Below are 18,025 nucleotides of genomic sequence, written 5' to 3'. Positions count from 1 at the left end.
TAACGGGAGGGTGGGTAGAGAGGTTTGCACGTGTGGCGATGTCCGTCCTGCGGTTTCCTCCCTCTCTGCCTGTCTACGCTGCTTTGACGCAGAAATGCATGCCGCACATTGCCTCTCAGACAGGAGCGCTGTGAGGCTTTTTTTTTTTTTTTTTAATCTTCACGTTTACTGCTCTCTAACATTTGTCTGGATATTAAGAGTTTTCCTTATAAATGTACATTTGTTCTTTTCCACATATTGTGCTCCCCAGACCACCTCTCCACTTAGAGCATAACTGTTGTACTGCTTGGCTGACCTAGTCCTGAGCCGCTTCCTGTGCGTTGCCCCGGCTCCTGCTTTGGATTTGGTATTGACCCGAAAAGCGTTTTCTGCAGAACGCATTGAATGTTTTGTGTTTTGTTTTCTTGTAAGGTACAGTGGTCCCACCTGGCATCTCTCAAGAACAGTGTTTCCCCTGTCTCGCGATCCCATTCCTTCAGTGACCCTTCTCCTCCCAAATTTGCACACCACCATCTTCGCTCTCAGGACCCATGTCCACCTTCCCGCAGTGAGGTGCTAAGTCAGAGTTCTGACTCTAAGTCGGAGGTACCCGACCCCGCCCAAAAGGCTTGGTCTAGATCAGACAGTGACGAGGTGCCTCCAAGGGTAAGAAGCAGGAAGACAGATGTGTGCTTCTTTTTCCTTTTCGTTATTTAAAAAAAATTATTTCAATTAAGGGTGTGGTGACGTCACCAGAATTAAGGGGCAGTGGCAGAGGAACTGTTGACGGTGGGGAGAAAATTCCATAGTGAGGCAGTTAGGTTCAGCCATCAGCCAAGTTACCTTTTCATTGCTGTCGCTGACTCTTGTACTTAAGCACAAGGTACCAAAATAATTTTAAGAGTACACCTATAGGGCCTCCCTGGTGGCGCAGTGGTTGAGAGTCCGCCTGCCGATGCAGGGGACACGGGTTCGTGCCCCGATCCCGGAGGATCCCACATGCCGCGGAGCGGCTGGGCCCGCGAGCCATGGCCGCGGAGCCTGTGTGTCCGGAGCCTGTGCTCCGCAACGGGAGAGGCCACAGCAGTGAGAGGCCCGCGTACAGCAAAAAAAAAAAAAAAAAAAAAAAAAAAAAGAGTACACCTATAAAGGGTATGCTTCTAGAACAGACCGAATCAAAATTTGTTGTAGCAGCTGTCGTGTTAAGTTTATACAAAAGCTATCAATTACTTTGCACCATTAATTAATATCAAAATTTTCAGAAAAGGTATTATCAGGGAAAAAATTAACATAAATGTTTCAAAAAATGATTTTTTTTAATTGAGGGATTTTTGTTTTTCTTTGGGTGTTTTTTTTAATTCCATGTTTAAAAAATTTTTGGATTGGTAATTACTTAATGCTGAAATTAAACAAAAAGGCACATTTTATTTTTCCTCCACTTGGAACTTGCTTCCTCTGAGTATTTTCTTGCTTCCTACATTCTTTGTTTCTTGCTGACCCATTTGCAGGCCATTGTTTGGTTTCTTTGAGCTTGTTTTCCTGATGCTCACATTATCTCAGTAAGATGCTTTGTACGTGCCCTGCCACCAAGCTTCAGTGCCAACATCATGTAAATGTGGTTAGGAGCATAGGAAGGTTGTCCCAGTGCCTTTGACGGCTTGGACTACTCTTCTGTTGTATCACTGGAGGGCAGAGAAGGATCAGGGGTTGGGGGTAGTTCGGTGATAGCAAGGCTGAGGTAACTAGGACTGCCTTAGAGACGTGTTTGGTCGGGAGTAGTCTTTTCTTGTCCTCCTCATGTTTTCAGTAATTTAATTGCTGTATTTTGTACCCAAAGGTTCCTGTGAGAACGACGTCCCGGTCCCCCGTCCTGTCCCGTCGGGATTCCCCGCTGCAGGGCAGTGGGCAGCAAAATAGCCAAGCAGGTCAGAGAAACTCCACCAGGTAAGAGAAGAGCGAAGCTTAGGGACAGATACACTACACAGTGTCCTGCAGTCTTATACCGTCTGCTTGCATAAAAATGCTCATAAACGTGGAAGTTCTGGGCCAAAGAGGTGATCCGTTTATAAAGAAAATGCCGTGAAGCCCATTCACAGGAATGACATCAAATTGATCTGCGGTGAAAAGAGAGATTAAATCCGACTGTGTATTGCAGCAGTTTTAAGGTGAAAACGACCTGCCTCAGTGAGAGTAACAGGAAGGAACAGCAGGGAAGGGGGGATTCTAAGGGAATCGTAACCCGAGAGGGCTTGCTCTCCAAAGGGTGTCTGGGGGCCCTGGGAGTGTACGGGAATCACACCCAGGCTACGGGCGATAAACTCGTGAATTAACCACAAAGTATTTTCAGGTTCTGGAGCCGTTCTGTTTTATATGGGAGCTGTTAGCCACATGAGGCTACTTAAAATTGAATTGAAGTTAATTAAAATTACCTAAAAGTAGAACTTAATTTCCTTCGCTGCACTAGCCACATTCCAGGTGCTCCGTAACCTCATGTGGCTGGTGGCGACCATATTCTCAGCTGTAGAATATATTGTCATCATCCCAGTTTCGTCGACCAGCAAAAGCCCCGTTTCAGAGGAAGGAAAGGTCTTCTTGCGTGTTCTGTACTCTGATCATCACTGAACCTCTGTACTTGGTGTCTCGGTATAACATGAGGAAGTGGAATGGGTGACAGCCCAGAAGCTTCAGAGAGAGAGCTTTCTGAGCCTTCAGTGGTCAGGGTGGGCTGCGGGGTTCTCCTGTGCCCGAGTCCGTGTGTTAATTCTTACCTAGAAAACTCATGCTGTGGTGTGTCGACGGCAGGGATACACCGTGGCCCGTGTGCGGTCACATTTCCAGCCCAGAGCGCGAAAGAACGAGCGTACTGCATAAGAGAGCCATGAGGGGTGGTGGTCGGTACTGGGAATTTGTGTGTAATTTAACTTTGTGTGTAATTACGTAAGTGGAATTTCTCATAGTAAGAAACTGAGGTTTTAGAACTAGTGACACTTCTAGACCAAACAGTAGCGTTTCCTCTCACACCCGGAGAAGATTTGTCTGTTAACGGTAGAGTGTCTTTTAGCATTTTGGGTTTGTTAAGATATCTGAGATAAAACCAATGAATAATGCTACTATAACTTCTGGTGAATTTCACATTAAATGCTGTTGGTAGGCTGATTTTCTCGTTATCCCTGCGTTCGAATGATATGGTGCACATGTTTATACTTTGACCCTGCGTCTTGGGATAATGCATTAGCTGTTCTTGTCGTCTTCTCCAACAGCAGCATCGAGCCCAGGCTGCTATGGGAGAGAGTGGAGAAGCTGGTGCCCAGGCCTGGCAGTGGCAGCTCCTCGGGGTCCAGCAACTCAGGATCCCAGCCCGGCTCCCACCCTGGGTCTCAGAGCGGCTCCGGGGAGCGCTTCAGAGTGAGATGTAGGATGCCTGCCTTTCCTTTTCCCTGTGCCTGTTCACCGTATTGGGCTCCAATCAGTACAGTTGACCCTTGAACACCCAGGGGTTAGGGATACCCCCCACCAGTTGAAAATCCTCATCTGTAGTCGACCCTCTGTACCCCTGGTTCCTCTGCATCCGTGGTTACACGCCCACGGATCCAACCAGCTGTGGATCCTGTAGTACGGAATTATTTACTGTTGAAAAAAATCCACGGGGCTTCCCTGGTGGCGCAGTGGTTGAGAGTCCGCCTGCCGATGCAGGGGACACGGGTTCGTGCCCCGGTCCGGGAGGATCCCACATGCCGCGGAGCAGCTGGGCCCGTGAGCCATGGCTGCTGAGCCTGTGCCTCCGGAGCCTGTGCTCCGCAACGGGAGAGGCCACAACAGTGAGAGGCCCGTGTACTGAAAAAAAAAAAAAAAAAAAAAAATCCACACGTGAGTGGTCCTTCGAAATTCCAGCCCGTGTTGTTCAAGGCTTGACTGTATTTTGGAAATCCTTTTCAATCATGGAAAAGACCTGTGATTTTTCACAGCTGCATATTATGAATACAAAACAGTGTTTCGGTGTAGGTTTGCTAGTGACAATAATAGTCGTCATAATTTTAATAGTAAAGAGTGAGGTTTTTTTTTTTTTTTTTTTTTTTGCGGTATGCGGGCCTCTCACTGTTGTGGCCTCCCCCGTTGCGGAGCACAGGCTCCGGATGCGCAGGCTCAGCGGCCATGGCTCACGGGCCTAGCCACTCCGCGGCATATGGGATCCTCCCAGACCGGGGCACGAACCCGTATCCCCTGCATCGGCAGGCGGACTCTCAACCACTTGCGCCACCAGGGAGGCCCAAGAGTGAGGTTTTGAGAGCTTACACATGCTGAGCATGCTGAGTCCATGCATTGTCTCATCTAATCCTTACAGTAACCCCAGGAGATGGATATATATCGTCTCCATTTTACAGATTCAAGTAACTGCAGTTTAGTGAGTTTACGTAACTCATCGAAGGTGATGGTTGAGCTAAATATCCAAGCTGAGATTTGAACCCACTCTTCTGAGTCTAAACTCCATCAGTATTGTCATCAGTATTGGTTATCTTAACCTACTCATAAGAATAGATTAGTGGAAATTCCCTCTACTGCGTTATTGATGTAACAAGGAGTTGTGAACACGTGTTAGTGCAGTGTGACAGTCGAGGGTTCTCGGGCAGGAGTCACAAACCCCGGGGTTCAGACCAGCGCGTGGAGACCTCGCTGTGAGCAAGGCTAATGAGGGGAGAGGACAGGGGCCAGGTGGGCTGGGTGGCTTCGTGGCCCACACTCAGATGTTTACGTGACTCGGCCTTTCTTGTTTCTGAACTTCACAGCATCATCCAAATCTGAGGGCTCGCCATCTCAGCGCCTTGAAAATGCAGCAAAAAAGCCTGAAGATAAAAAGGAAGTTTTTAGACCTCTCAAGCCCGCTGTAAGAATTGCACAAAATCCATTTTACTCATTTCAAACTCGAGTGAGATCTTTCTATTAAAGCCTTCTCCTTGCACGGCCTGCAGGCCTCCCTGTGGGGTCTCACAGGTTTGAGGGGTTATAAGGAAAGCTGTAAACCTTGGCCCACTTGTGCCGCTGCCCTGCCCCAACCCTTAGTCATTTAAAAAATACGAAAGAAAGAAAAAGCTTCTATCTCTTTGCTTGGCATCAACCTTTACATGCTCTTGATGAGTGGGCATCTAAAATACTGGCTTTTGGAAGAGATGTTTTTCCACCACCTTCTTAAACTCTCCCATGGTTTAAATTCTGCCCTTTGGTACGTGGGGCGGCAGCCTGGCTGTTTCTCTTCTCCTTAGTCCTCGACGCAGTAGCTGCCCGTCACTGGGCGCACTGGGGGTTTGAGCCTGCTGGGGTTTTGTCTCCCGCTTGCATTGATTTCTGTGCCCCCCTCCCCCCTTCTTTCCTCCCTGCTTCCTGTGCTGTGTGTTCCTCTTCACCGGTGGCTTCTCTGGCTCGATGGGACCCCGCTGACCGAAGGGCGAAGTGGTAAGCCCCGTCTGAACAGCTCAGCGTCGGAGCAGCGTTCTGACTTTAGCCTGTATTCGACCTACATGCCTCTTCCTTCCTCAACTTGCTCTTTTCTAGAATTAAAAACCCTGAATGTTGGCTTCATGTTTTTTAACACCCCACATTTGCTGCACGTGTTCATTCTTATTATTGAATACGGCTCTTTAAAGTCACTTTAACAAAAAGCCTCAGCTGTTCTCGTGAAGTCGCGAGCAGGAGGACTCGAGGCCAGTCCTTGCTCACTTGTCTCAGAGGCTCAGGCTCAAAGGAAAGAAGCGTGTTCTTAACTGGTGAGAAGAAGAGACCGCCAGAGGAAAAGGAAGAGTGGCCACATAGCCTGCCTTCCAAAAAATCATTGCTTTTTAAGTAAAAATTTTAACTGGAAAGATACATACATTGAACTTCCGTATGAAAATGTAGACTAGAGATAATAATCAAGCTCGGAAGTTATATTTGGATAGTTGATTGGGTCTTACGGTGTCTGCATATAGAAGAGGAGAGGGAACTGAAGCCCTCGTGAACAGCAGCGTTTAACCTGGGCCGCTTCTCCCTCCAGCGTGCGCGCTCGAGGCAGCGGCAGGGTAGCCTGCCCAGCTGCCTTCCCACGGCCAGACACACTGCAGCGCTTTCTCACGGCACACGTCAGGAACTTTGTTCACGCACGTGGCAAGTTGTTGACCCTCGGTTAAGCCAGATGTGAGCTGTACCCTGTGCTCACTTCACTCTCACTTTTCTACGAGTCGGACATTTTTAAAAATAAAAGTTGGAGTTAAAAACCTCACCAAATAAGTACTTTAAATCACCCCTGTTTAACTAAAATCTTGCTTTCTGCAAAATCTCCTCAAAAGAAGACTTTGTCACAGGGGCGGGCGTCTTTATAACACACTACCAAGGTCTGTCTGCACACATCTGTCGATCCAGAATTTTATAGCCGGAAAAGAATGCTCTTGGCTCTTGTTTTTTTTAATGCCTGTGAGGTTTGAACTGAGTACAGCACCTTGGACTTTTAAAAAAATCTTTTCTATCTTTTGTTTTAATTTTTTGACTTCTCTTGGTCTCGTCTTTTCTATCGAAAGCTTTGAGAGCTCCCCTCCATGATACCGGTAAAGACCTTGCAAGGCAGTTTGGCAAAGCTGGCATGGCTGTTGGTTGGATAGTGAGAACGAAGCGCTTGGCCCTGCGCTGTTTCCCCGTCGCTCTCCCGCCTGACCCTCTTTTCTGTCTCCTGCACTAGGACCTGACGGCCCTGGCCAGAGAGCTGCGAGCGGCGGAAGACGTGCGGCCGCCGCACAAGGTGACAGACTACTCCTCGTCCAGCGAGGAGTCCGGGACGACGGATGAGGAAGACGACGACGTGGAGCAGGAAGGCCCCGAGGAGCCCACCTCGGGGCCGGAGGACGCCAGAGCCGCGTCAGTCCCGCCCTGCTTTAGGGAGGATGAGTGTCCCCACTGGGCCTTCTGTCCACTTGGGGCCAGTTGTTGAAAACCTGTCCTCTGATCCTGTGAACAGTTAACGTTTCCCCGTCGTGCAGTCAGCAGCAGACGGCCTTTCTGTTTTCCCCCTTCTCTTCGTTGGTGTGTGTGCATGTCAGGGCCTTTCCTAGTACTCCGTGTGTTTCATTTCTTCTTCTTAATTTGAGGCTGTGAAAAAAGGGAAACGGCAGTTCATTTTCCTTGAGGAAACTTTGTACCTGTAGCCCGATCTCATGTTAGGACTCTGAGAAGGTGAAAAATCTAAACGGTATATCCTCGGCTCATGGGTTATGGCCCTTCACGTCTGGATTTTGTCTCAATAGGTCATCTCTGAACTTGAGCAACGGTGAAACGGAGTCCGTGAAAACCATGATCGTCCACGACGACGTGGAGAGTGAACCAGCCATGACCCCATCCAAGGAGGGCACCCTGATCGTCCGCCAGGTACCCGCGTCCTCTCTCCTCGTTGGAGGCTAGCTTCTGTAGTCATTAACCCACTTGCTCATTCACTCACTCATGCTGTTTCTACATCATCGTCTGTTCTCACCTAACAAGAGACCCGGAGAGTAGCGTCCGTCGTGTGCTGCATGCCCCGAGGCGGCCAGCAGGGCCCCCGCCCCGCTCGCCTGCATGTCACGCGGCAGCCCTCATCCCAGCAGCCCGTGAACCCCACGGTCTGCGTCTGAGCGCAGAGAAGCCGCAGGGGGCACGCCACGGCCTGCGGCAGGTCTGCAACCAGGCAGCAGGGGTCTGCGCGGAGCTCTGGGCTCCGAGGCTGGGGGTCTGCAGCGGGAGCCGGCTAGGCAGGCAGGAAGGAGCTGCCCGGGGGCCGGGAGCTGGAGCAGGGGGGGCCTCTCTTCTGTGCTCCGGGCGTTAGGCTCCTCCCTCGTTGAATATTAATGGTGTGCCACCCAGGTGTGCTCCTTTTGGATTACCAAGTTTTACAACGGTCTGTTCATTTCTTAGCTCAGATGGAAGAAAGGGATGTGCTTCTCATTTAAGTGGAGCAGGGCACCTGTGTAGCACTTCGGACTTTTCCCTGAGTGTGTTTCATGCTCTGGCAGTGCATTCGTATGGAAAGTGGGAAGGGCCTGGTCCGGACAAGACCAGGATTCAAAGAAGTGACGGGTACTTTCTAGAGCTTTAGACAGATTTAAAAAGGAAAGAGAAAAGCCAGTGGTTTGGTAACAGCAGCTCCTGTGGCAGATAAACCAGATTAAACACCCGCTGTTTGGATTCTGCGGTCACCAGATGAGGTGCTGTGAATTCTGTTGGCTCAGCCTAGGCATTTGGCGAGGAAGCGTGAGCAGCTCAGGCTGATTTCCTCCAGTCGTCCCTTGATGACGTCACAGAGTTGAGAGTCACACAGCACCGCCAGCAGTCAGGTATCAGTAGGGTCTTCGGCAATGTTAGCGGCGCGCGAGCGAGACCAGTGTGCCTGTTTTCTCTGCAGAGTGCAATTGACCAAAAGCGCGCCAGCCATCATGAGAGCAATGGCTTTGCCGGTCGCATTCACCTCTTGCCAGATCTCTTACAGCAAAGCCATTCCTCCTCCACTTCCTCCACCTCCTCCTCCCCATCCTCCAGCCAGCCGACACCCACCATGTCCCCACAGACACCCCAGGACAAGCTCACTACTAATGAGGTATGTCTCACACCACAGCTGGCTGCTCTCCCAGGGTTAGACCAGCACTGCCTAGGAGCTAGTTTGCAGAGCCCTTCCCACACCCTCACCTCCCCTCCCCGCCCCCTTCTTCTGTCACCCCCCCTCTCTCCCACCCCCCCATTCCCCCCCAGTAACAAGTTTCAGATCTGCATACAAACCCCTTAACCCTGGAGCGATTTCCCCCCAAACTTGCCAGCTCACTGTTTACTTTTCTCTAGATAAGTGTAGTTGCATGGCTTTCCTCATTCAGTTTATTTTTCAAAAAAAAAAGTCTAAAACGATTGCTGTGTTCTCAGATGCATTATGTATTTGGCATGAAATTCTGGTAGTCATTTGTGGAATCTGCCTTTTTCATTCTTTTTATCCAGTAAATCAAATATAGAAACATTTGGTTAAGCAGACTTGGCCTTATCAGGATAAATGTGTTGCTCTGTACAGGGACCTCCTTCCAAAAGGGCTGGATCTTTTTTGTTTGCTTGTTTCGGGGGGAGGAGGGTGGGCGTTGTTGGTTGGTTACTCTTATTTATTTTTGCCAACCTTGTTGAAGGATTCCTCTCCTTGAAATTTACAATCACTCAGAGTTTAAGAGGCCAAATTGCTTTTGGGGGAAACCTAGAAAATTAGGATGTTAAACAAGAAGGGCAAAGAACTGAGCGTGCTTTTAATTTCAAATTTTGAACGGGAAATCCTGTGTGCTTGTTTGAAGGCGTGGCTATGTGCTCTCAGTCTGGGTGCCGGTTGGGTGATTCTTGCCGTTTGGAACAGGGTTATGCCCCAAGTGCAGGGACAGTCCACCATGGGCACCCTGTCCTTAGTTAAGCAAGTGATTGTTTTCTTGGGAGGTTTGGTTTAAATGCCTTTGTCTAACAGTTGAAGGAGGTTGCAAGTGGCACGTAGCTTCAGCCAATCTTGTCAATCAATGTAAGCACTGAACTGCCGGCCTGCCCACCTGCTCCTATTTTGGTTCTCTCGTTAGAAAGAGTCAGAATAATCCTCTCCCCTTGAGGAGCCAGGGGCAAGTTGACTGCCAAGGCAGGCTCGGCATCAGATTGGCCGCCATCGGGTGGATGGGCCCCAGATCGTGGGCCTGGGCAGGAAACCTGCCAGCAGGCAGCTGTGTCAGGTGGGAGGGGAGAGCTGAGGAGGGGATGGGCTGCAGGACTTGTGACTTCAGCTGCCCAGGGGAGTGAAACGGTCCAGGACAAAAGCACGTGGTCAGACATGGTTTTTTTCCTCCTTTTATATATCCCACCTACACTTACATCCCTTCTTATATTTACACCTGGCTCCATTTTGCTCTAATGTGTAGTGTTTACAATAACCCTTAACTCACTAAACTGGCAAGTTTATTTTTCTGTTTGTTTTGTTTTTAATCGTCATTACATTTCCACTTAACAAGTTGTTTCACTTTCTTTGTGCCGTTTTTTTTTTTCTGTCTTAAGTTACATTATTAACCAAAACACGCCTATTCCTAAAAGAGCAAAAGGATATGCCTTACTCTGTATTTGCACCTTTCACTAATGAGCCCCTATTTGATATGGATTTAATGATGGTGCACCTAAAATGATGGTGGCCAAAGCTTCTGTAGCTTTCTGGCAAGAGGCTCACTTTAAAAGAAACGGTATAAAATTAAGATTTGCCAGTATTCCAACATAGATTCATTGGACTTTTTGGGGGGCAGGAGAGTAAATTCAAAAATTGATGAATTGAGATCAAGACATTTCAAACTTCCTTTAGGAGTTTTCATTATAATTATTTATTAAAAACCGGAGGAGCGTGAAGTATAGATTTTGCTGGTAGCTTGCGTGTTCCGTCTTAGAGGAGCGATACTTCTGAAAAGAGGGGTAGCTCTCTTTGGCTCCCGGTTAAACAGCCTGTACTGGGGGGTGCGGGGTACACATGCAGAAGCACCTCTGGAGCATTTTGGGGGAGGAAGCGGGGGGATAGGGCTTTTGTATTGGGAAGCAATGCATTGTAGAGGTGGATTGAAGTGTTCTGTTTGTTCCTTTACTGTCATTGTATTAATACGATTGAATTTACATTGCAGACTCAGTCCGCTAGTAGCACACTCCAGAAACACAAATCTTCCTCCTCCTTTACACCTTTTATAGACCCCAGATTACTACAGATTTCTCCATCTAGTGGGACAACAGTGACTTCTGTGGGTAAGTAAAGCAGCAACAAGAGAGCAGCTGACGAGCGGGCTTGGGCACTATGCGCCACTCTTTCTGGTGGCTTGGGCACACATGCTGGTGGCTGGCAGGCGCAGACCTCGGACCAGATGCCCAGCCTGCTTGCACTGCCTTATTTGCAATGAGCTGCAGAGTCAGTTTCCTTTTTCCATGTACTTTCCTTACGAATTTCTCTCCCTAGGCAAAGAGTTGGTTGTGACATGAATATCTGCTTGAGGCGTAGCGGGGAAGGGAGCAGGCCCAGTGCTCGTGGAGACGCAAAATAATTCCAGTGTCCTGTGTTTCAGTGGGATTTTCCTGTGATGGAATGAGATCGGAGGCCATAAGGCAAGATCCTACCCGGAAGGGCTCAGTGGTCAATGTGAATCCCACCAACACTAGGCCACAGAGCGACACCCCAGAGATTCGCAAATACAAGAAGAGGTTTAACTCCGAGATTCTGTGCGCTGCCTTGTGGGGTAGGTATCCCACTGTGACTCTGATGCTTTCGCTTTTAGTCTCAAGGGTGGACCGGTCGTTTCTAGATAGTGCAGGTGTTTTTGGAGGCGTCGTTGGCGGGTGAGATGGAAGACTCTTGACGTCCGTCCCCGCACCCTGTCCCTCAGGAATCCTACAGGGACACACACAGGCCTGCCCTTGTTTTAGCCGTCAGGTGTTGCAAAGACTGACTCATCTCCGTTTCTTCATATAAAGAAGAAAAGGGAAAAAATGAAAAAGACATTTGATTTGGCCCATATTTATAGGGAGAATGAAGAAATTGGTCGAATTTGATTTCCTTTAAATGTTTCAGTTTATCATTTTTCCCTTGCTCTTTGTGACGTGGGCCTAACATCTGAGTGGAGCTCTTCGAAGCAGTCTGCCTGGGCCGGGAGTCTGCGGGAGGGGCCGTGAGCTGCCTTACCGCGCAGGCTTGTGTGGACACCGCGAGAGGGGTTCTCGGAGTTTGCGGCGCACACGGCTCTGCCGCCTCCTGGCCGTCGCCCCCGTCCACCACCTCCCCCAGCCCCAGCCCCGCAGGTGCGCCTGCTCTTGCCTTGACCGCGCCTTCCAGCGCCACACCTGTTAATACTCCCTGAATCCTGCCGTGGGCTGTTTGGAAACAGGGAGGAGCCCTGCCACTGTATTCAGAAACGTTTCCCACTCCTTGGACGTTGCTGTGTAAACACGTGAGGACAGGGCACATCCTCTCGCAGGCTCTCCTGGTGTGTCCATGACGGCTCTGCCTTTCCCCTGTGACCCCATCAGCTCTTCTCACTCCCAGCCCCTCGCCTGGCCCAGGGCGATGGAAGCAGCCACGAGGGCCTCGGGGTTCCCCTGAGGAACCTCGAGATGGTCCTCCCTTCTGTCGTCCCGGAAGGGCCCGTGACTTGATAGACTGTCCTCCTCACCCGCCCTCTGGGCCTTGGTCTGTCCTGGCTCCCCTTGCCCCTTCCGTGAGCCCCTCCCCCCGCTCCCCCGAGGGCTGTGGAAGAGCCGTCTCTGCCCATTTCAGGCACAGTTTTCTTCATATCAAAGGCCTTCTTGGGGGTGTTTATATCATCAAAATGATTACATTATGTTCAGCGTAGAAATAATGTTAAATATGTTAGTTCTTTCCAAATTGGCGAAGAAATTTGTGCCTGGGATGTTTGCCCTTGGTAGCAGTGTCACACTTAATTTATAGTCCTCTAATGTCCTGCAACGTGCTGGGCCCCATTCTGTGTGCCATTATCTGATTTTTTTTTAAAAACTAAAATCCTTCTTTCTCCTAATTAACTTCTTCACTACCTCTGAGAAAAAAGGTGACTCTCTCAAGCCTGTGTCTTTTAAAATGCAGTAGAACTCTCTGTTTCATCATGTTAAGAGAGAGGGAGGTGACTTAAAATAGGTGACTTCTATATCCGAGTGTGTTTGAGTTGCCCCGTGTCTGGGTCACATCACTGGTGGATTTCCTTAAACTGCCTGGGATAGCTGTCATGAGTTACCTTTTAAGTGAACTGAAAAATAAGTCTCGGGCTTCCCTGGTGGTACAGTGGTTGAGAGTCCGCCTGCCGATGCAGGGGACGCGGGTTCGTGCCCCGGTCTGGGAGGATCCCACATGCCGCGGAGTGGCTGGGCCCGTGAGCCATGGCTGCTGAGCCTGCGCGTCCGGAGCCTGTGCTCCGAAACGGGACAGGCCACAACAGAGAGAGGCCTGCGTACCGCAAAATAATAAAATAAAAAATAAGTCTCTCAAAGACGTAGACCCAGAAAAGTTAAAGCATGTACTATGAGAGCTGTAGCCTGACAAGAGGAGGAGGTTCAGAGGAGGCTGCGGTGCTCTTGAAATGGTGAAATGGACACATTTGTGTTTTGCTGACCCGCGTTAGGTTAGTTTTTTATGTACCTTCCTAGAAAACGCTTGCAGTGAGCATCCTTTATCTTACCGAACTGACTTTCGTTTTGTAAATTACTGCATATTTATTTAATTTTTTAGTAAGGCAATTTCTCCTTATTTACAGCCAGAACCATTTTAACACATCTTTTGGATGTGACAGTTTCCATTCTTACGATCATGAAGAATTGTGTGCACTTACTTTGCTGCTTTGACTACAGTGTAATTCATCGTAGAATTGAAAGGAAATTTTAAGTCACATGTTATAGAGCTCTTAGCCATTTCTTCCATCACCCTGCACCAGATTCCTGCGGATACAATTGCAATTCCTAGCCCTGCTTACCTTTGAACAATTAGCATTATAAAGTTTAATTATAACTAACAATTGTAAGGTTAAAAAAAGTACATTTATAAAAAAAATTGGTGCAGCATGCCACAGTTTTTTTTCATAGGCCCATAATTTCCAAGGTTGCTATTTTCCAGTGACTGTCTGTATTCTTTTGACTGCTAGCGCTCAGTATTTTACAAAATGACACAGTTCTTGGAAATATATACTGGAGAATTGGAAAATATGGTGAGTGCTAAAATAGCTACAATTTTTGTGTATATGAAGACTTTTTTCAGCTCTTTTGAATCTTTATTCTTTCTTGCTGTAAATTGAATGGTGTTTGTTTTTGGAAACCACAAATAATAGATTTCACAGTGCTCGTCGTATTTGGTGTAGTTATTACACATTTGGGTAGTTGACGTAGATTTTTTTTAGCTTCTCAACATGGAAGGTCGACCAGGAAAATGTTGAAATATTGTATGAACTGGGACCTTCGGAATGAAAACTCCTTGGCTGTCAGCTAAAGTTGGACAGCAGTTTAGCTTGCAGCATACAGCGCTTCAGCGTATTGATAACCACATCCATGCATGCCTGGCACTCTGTTAGTTGCTAAAGTAGCGGTGATGTGAGTACATGTGTAAATGCCAGGCTCCCTGCTGTCCCCCAGGACCCAAAAGGTGTTTCTGGTTTCCTCACAAGGTTTCCTTGGGTAGATGCTGTCCTCCTGGTGCTAGGGTTCCCCCACTCAGTACCAAATAGGCATGGAGCTGAGTGGGGGCGGGGAGGGGGTTTTCCTGTTGCCTTCACAATTGTTCTTTTGAAATTTTCTGGAAAAGTGTGTGTGTGTGTGGAATAAATAAGGACGACATGGTTCAAGAAATACATGCTGTTCTCCCGTCATTCCATCTGCCTGAAAATACTGACGGAGCGATTACTTTGTAAAAGCACACATACTTCGTTCCTTCACTCAGCGAGTTTATTATCTAGTTTAGGGACTCAGTGCAAACATAGATGTGCCCAATCCCCTAGGAGTACAAGGTGCTCTGTGCTACAAGTTACCAAGTTAGTTTAGGCAACCAAGTTCACAGACCAAGGAAATCAGTGTAATTGGGAAAATAAGTGAATGATAAAGTCGGCTTGAGGGGCAGAGAGTTCTGAATGCTGGATGGATGCTTTTGTACCCTCTCGGAGAGAGTGAGCCGTTTCTGAGGGCACAGTATGGCCCGATGAGTGTTGCAGGAAGGTTAGGGCTGTTTGCGGTAGACGCCGGAGCAGTCACAAACTGTTAAGGACTAAGGGGGCTGTGTATGGCTCAGTCTAGAAGTTTTCCCGTGAAAAGACAGGTGAAGGAAGCAGGCGGGGATCGTGACATCAGACGAAGGTTTGTTCGGGTGTCTGATGTGACGGATGAGATGGAGAGTCTGTGGTACCCAGGAGACGGTGGGCTGGGACATCCTGGGGCAACTGAGGAAGAACCGGAAACTGGAGGGTGGTGAAGGTAATCAGGGGGATGAGATGGGCTCGCCACCGCCCCCGACCACCACCACCACCATAGATCCTTTTTTACATGTAAGTGAGTATTTCATCCTCTCTCTTCTGTGGTGATTTGTTGCAGTTTGGGTACTTTAAGCTCTCTTGTTTGTGGGTGGCTTGAGAAAACCACTCTTCCAGATAGGCTTTGCTATCCGCTCCATACAAGGCTGTTTGTCAAGCACAGTGTAAAACTGTGGGCTTTCTGCGTCCTTGAAATAGGAGTGAACTTGTTGGTGGGTACAGAGAGTGGCCTGATGCTGCTGGACAGAAGTGGCCAAGGGAAGGTGTATCCTCTGATCAACAGAAGACGATTTCAACAGATGGATGTCCTGGAAGGCTTGAATGTCTTGGTGACAATATCTGGTAAGCGTGTGTTCGGGGAAAGCAGGGCCCCAGCACTGTTTAAAAACGTGGTACTCGCTGGCCCAGAACTCGAGTGAGTTCCTTTTCTGAAGTAATAGCTAAAAGACCTAGAACTGTAACGTGATTTTACAGTAACGTGGTAGGAAAATGTATTCAGAGGGGACCCACGTGTACACATTTGCCTGGGGCTCTGCTGAGAGGTCCCGGGGAGCACAGGAACCTGCGCTTCCTACTTCACCCTGCCTGCCACCCTGCCACCGCCTTCTGCGGCCTGTCCCGTTCAGAATGTGGGTTTATGTCCACTCCCTCCCACAGGGCTCTTTCATGCACAAGGAACTGTTCTTTGCCATTGATGGTAAAAGTATCATGGTTTTCTTTTTAATGTCAGTCAACACTTACTATAAGTGTTTTTTTAGAAAGAGCATTTTTCTTAGTATAAATTATATGTGTTCATTGTAGAAAGTAAGAAACTACTGCAGAAAAGCAAATGGGAGAAATAAATAATAAAATCATCCGAAGATAACATCTGTTAACTTCAGTTTTTAATTTCCAGTCTTTTAAGCATACACACACTCAGAATACACACGTAGGGGGAAAAATCTCCATAAAAATAGTTATGCAACATTTCAAACATTGAGAGAATATAATATGACACCCATATAACTGACGAGGTAGTTTTTAACAGATGTTACAATACACTGCTGTGCATACATTTGGCGTCTACTTGCCCTTGGTAACCACTGCCCTGAAGTTTAACTGTATCCCGTCCTTTCTTGTTTGTCCAAACCTTGTAGGCTACTCTCTCCTCTCCCTGAACGTTCCTTCATGGTACCCATTCTGCACGGCTACAGGATGTTTCTTCGCATAGACGTACTATAGTTTGTTTACTATTTTCTGTTGTTAGTCTTTCCATTTATTCCTTTTTTCCTCTCATGTAAACATTTTTCACTAGTATCTTTGCAGCTCACTTAACCATCGGGCATATGAATCCATGTTGCCTAGATCATAATCTCCTAATAATTTGTGGTTTTGCTGGGCTCAAAGAGTACGTAGAAGTGTAAGACTTGTCCTCTGATAACCAGCAGTGATTTTGATTTAATTATCTGCTAACCCAAACTTGTTATATTTATTTATATGTAACAAATTTCTGGCAGTTATTTTAGTTTTCAAATAGACTTTTGGTTTAAGTAAAGATGTTCATTGAAATGCAAAAATTTCACCATCCATCTCATACTTAAATGAGAAAACAACCGTTTAAAGCTTGAGCTTTAAAAAGTGATGGAAAATAAGTTTTAGAATTGTAGGAAAAATAAATCAGCTAAAAACTGGTTTAAACTTCATTTTGTGATCCAGTGAGCAAGATGATTCATGGGGTCAGTAATAAACTGATAGCATTTTTCTGGTCTACTTTTATTTTATTTTTTTTTAATTTAAAAAAATTTTTATTTTGGTCTACTTTTCTGTATTCTTTTCCTCTTTATATCTCTCAGTGGTTTTCAAAATCATAAAAGTAATTAATACATGTCAGTTGTAGGCAACTTCGAAAACAGAAAAAAACTTAGGAAGAATAAAATAAAATGTAACCCCCATCTCAGAGATACCTCTTGTTAACATTTTATTGTATTTCCCCCTCGTTTCTGTAAATATATCTCATAGTGTGGGAATAAAACACTGTACATAAAACGATATCGTCTTTGTTTCACTTAATATATTGAGTATTTTCCCACATTCAAAAAAGAAGATTGTGTTGAAGTATAAGACATGACACAGAAAGTGCACAGACGTATAAATGGTGTACAGCTCCGTGAAGAGTCACAGTTAGAACCCATGCACGTAGCCCCCCACCCTGGGGACGAGGGGAGCCATCCCAGCTCCCCGGTGGCTCCCCTGCACTGCCTCTCCTCCCCAGAGGGAAGCCCTGTCCTGACTTTGAACACCTTCAAACATGCTAGATACTCTTTTGTGTCTGGCTCTTTTCCTAGGGCAGTTTTACGTTTACTCAGAAATTGAACAGGAAGTATAGACAGTCCCCATATTGGCCCTCTCCAGTTTCCCGTATTCTCTCACATTAATGTGGTACATTTGTTACAGCGGATGAACCAATGTTAATACTTTAGCTAACAGGTTAGCTGAAGTCCACAGTTTGCATTAGTGTTCTCTGTGTGTGTGTGTGCGCTCTGGGTTCGACCCACGCGTAATTTTATCCACCGTTACAGCATCATGCAGACTAGTTTCCCTGCCCTAAAAACCCTCTGGTGTTCCACCTACTCCTCCCTCCCTCAAAGCCCCTGGCAACAGCTGGTCCTTTCTTACTGTCTCGATATTGCCTTTTCCAGAATGTCATAGGTGGGCGGGCTTACGCAGTCTGTATCCTTTTCAGACTGTTGAGAGCAAGTACCTTTTTATGCGTGCGTCTACGCGGTAACATCTTTTGTCTGTTCTAGGTGCTTGCTCAATACTTCTGCTAGGTTATCTCTCTTCTAATCGATTTATAGGAGTTCTTTATGTGTTCTGGGTGTGAGTCTTCCGTTAGCTCTGTAAGCTGTGCCCATCTCCAGTTTATGGCTTACCTTTTGCTGGATTCATGTCCCCAGGTTGGGTGATCTATGAAACCCTTTTGTGCTCTCAAATGAGACATAATAGTTACACTAGGGGGTTTCGAGAATCAG

The 18,025-nt window shown here is 47.3% G+C and overlaps 1 protein-coding gene across 50 annotated transcripts in view; it reads left to right on the top strand.

Moving 5' to 3' along the window:
- MAP4K4 (mitogen-activated protein kinase kinase kinase kinase 4) overlaps window positions 1–18,025 on the top strand; it is a 173,249-nt gene that overhangs the window by 146,858 nt on the left and 8,366 nt on the right. For 9 of the 50 annotated variants that reach the window (XM_060116726.1, XM_060116725.1, XM_060116723.1 and 6 more), the window contains 10 exons: window positions 412–645; window positions 1,817–1,923; window positions 3,240–3,391; window positions 4,764–4,861; window positions 6,683–6,858; window positions 7,245–7,365; window positions 8,375–8,566; window positions 10,635–10,752; window positions 11,067–11,237; window positions 15,213–15,356. In XM_060116726.1, the coding sequence (XP_059972709.1) occupies window positions 412–645; window positions 1,817–1,923; window positions 3,240–3,391; window positions 4,764–4,861; window positions 6,683–6,858; window positions 7,245–7,365; window positions 8,375–8,566; window positions 10,635–10,752; window positions 11,067–11,237; window positions 15,213–15,356 (1,513 nt within the window). The remainder of the gene's footprint in view (window positions 1–411; window positions 646–1,816; window positions 1,924–3,239; window positions 3,392–4,763; window positions 4,862–6,682; window positions 6,859–7,244; window positions 7,366–8,374; window positions 8,567–10,634; window positions 10,753–11,066; window positions 11,238–15,212; window positions 15,357–18,025) is intronic. The other 41 variants (XM_060116740.1, XM_060116733.1, XM_060116750.1 and 38 more) reach the window with 11 other exon arrangements.

This window comes from Mesoplodon densirostris, chromosome 14, assembly GCF_025265405.1.
Source record: "Mesoplodon densirostris isolate mMesDen1 chromosome 14, mMesDen1 primary haplotype, whole genome shotgun sequence".
In the NCBI taxonomy this organism is placed as follows: domain Eukaryota; kingdom Metazoa; phylum Chordata; class Mammalia; order Artiodactyla; family Ziphiidae; genus Mesoplodon; species Mesoplodon densirostris.
This window is presented reverse-complemented; position numbering and strand designations above follow the sequence as displayed.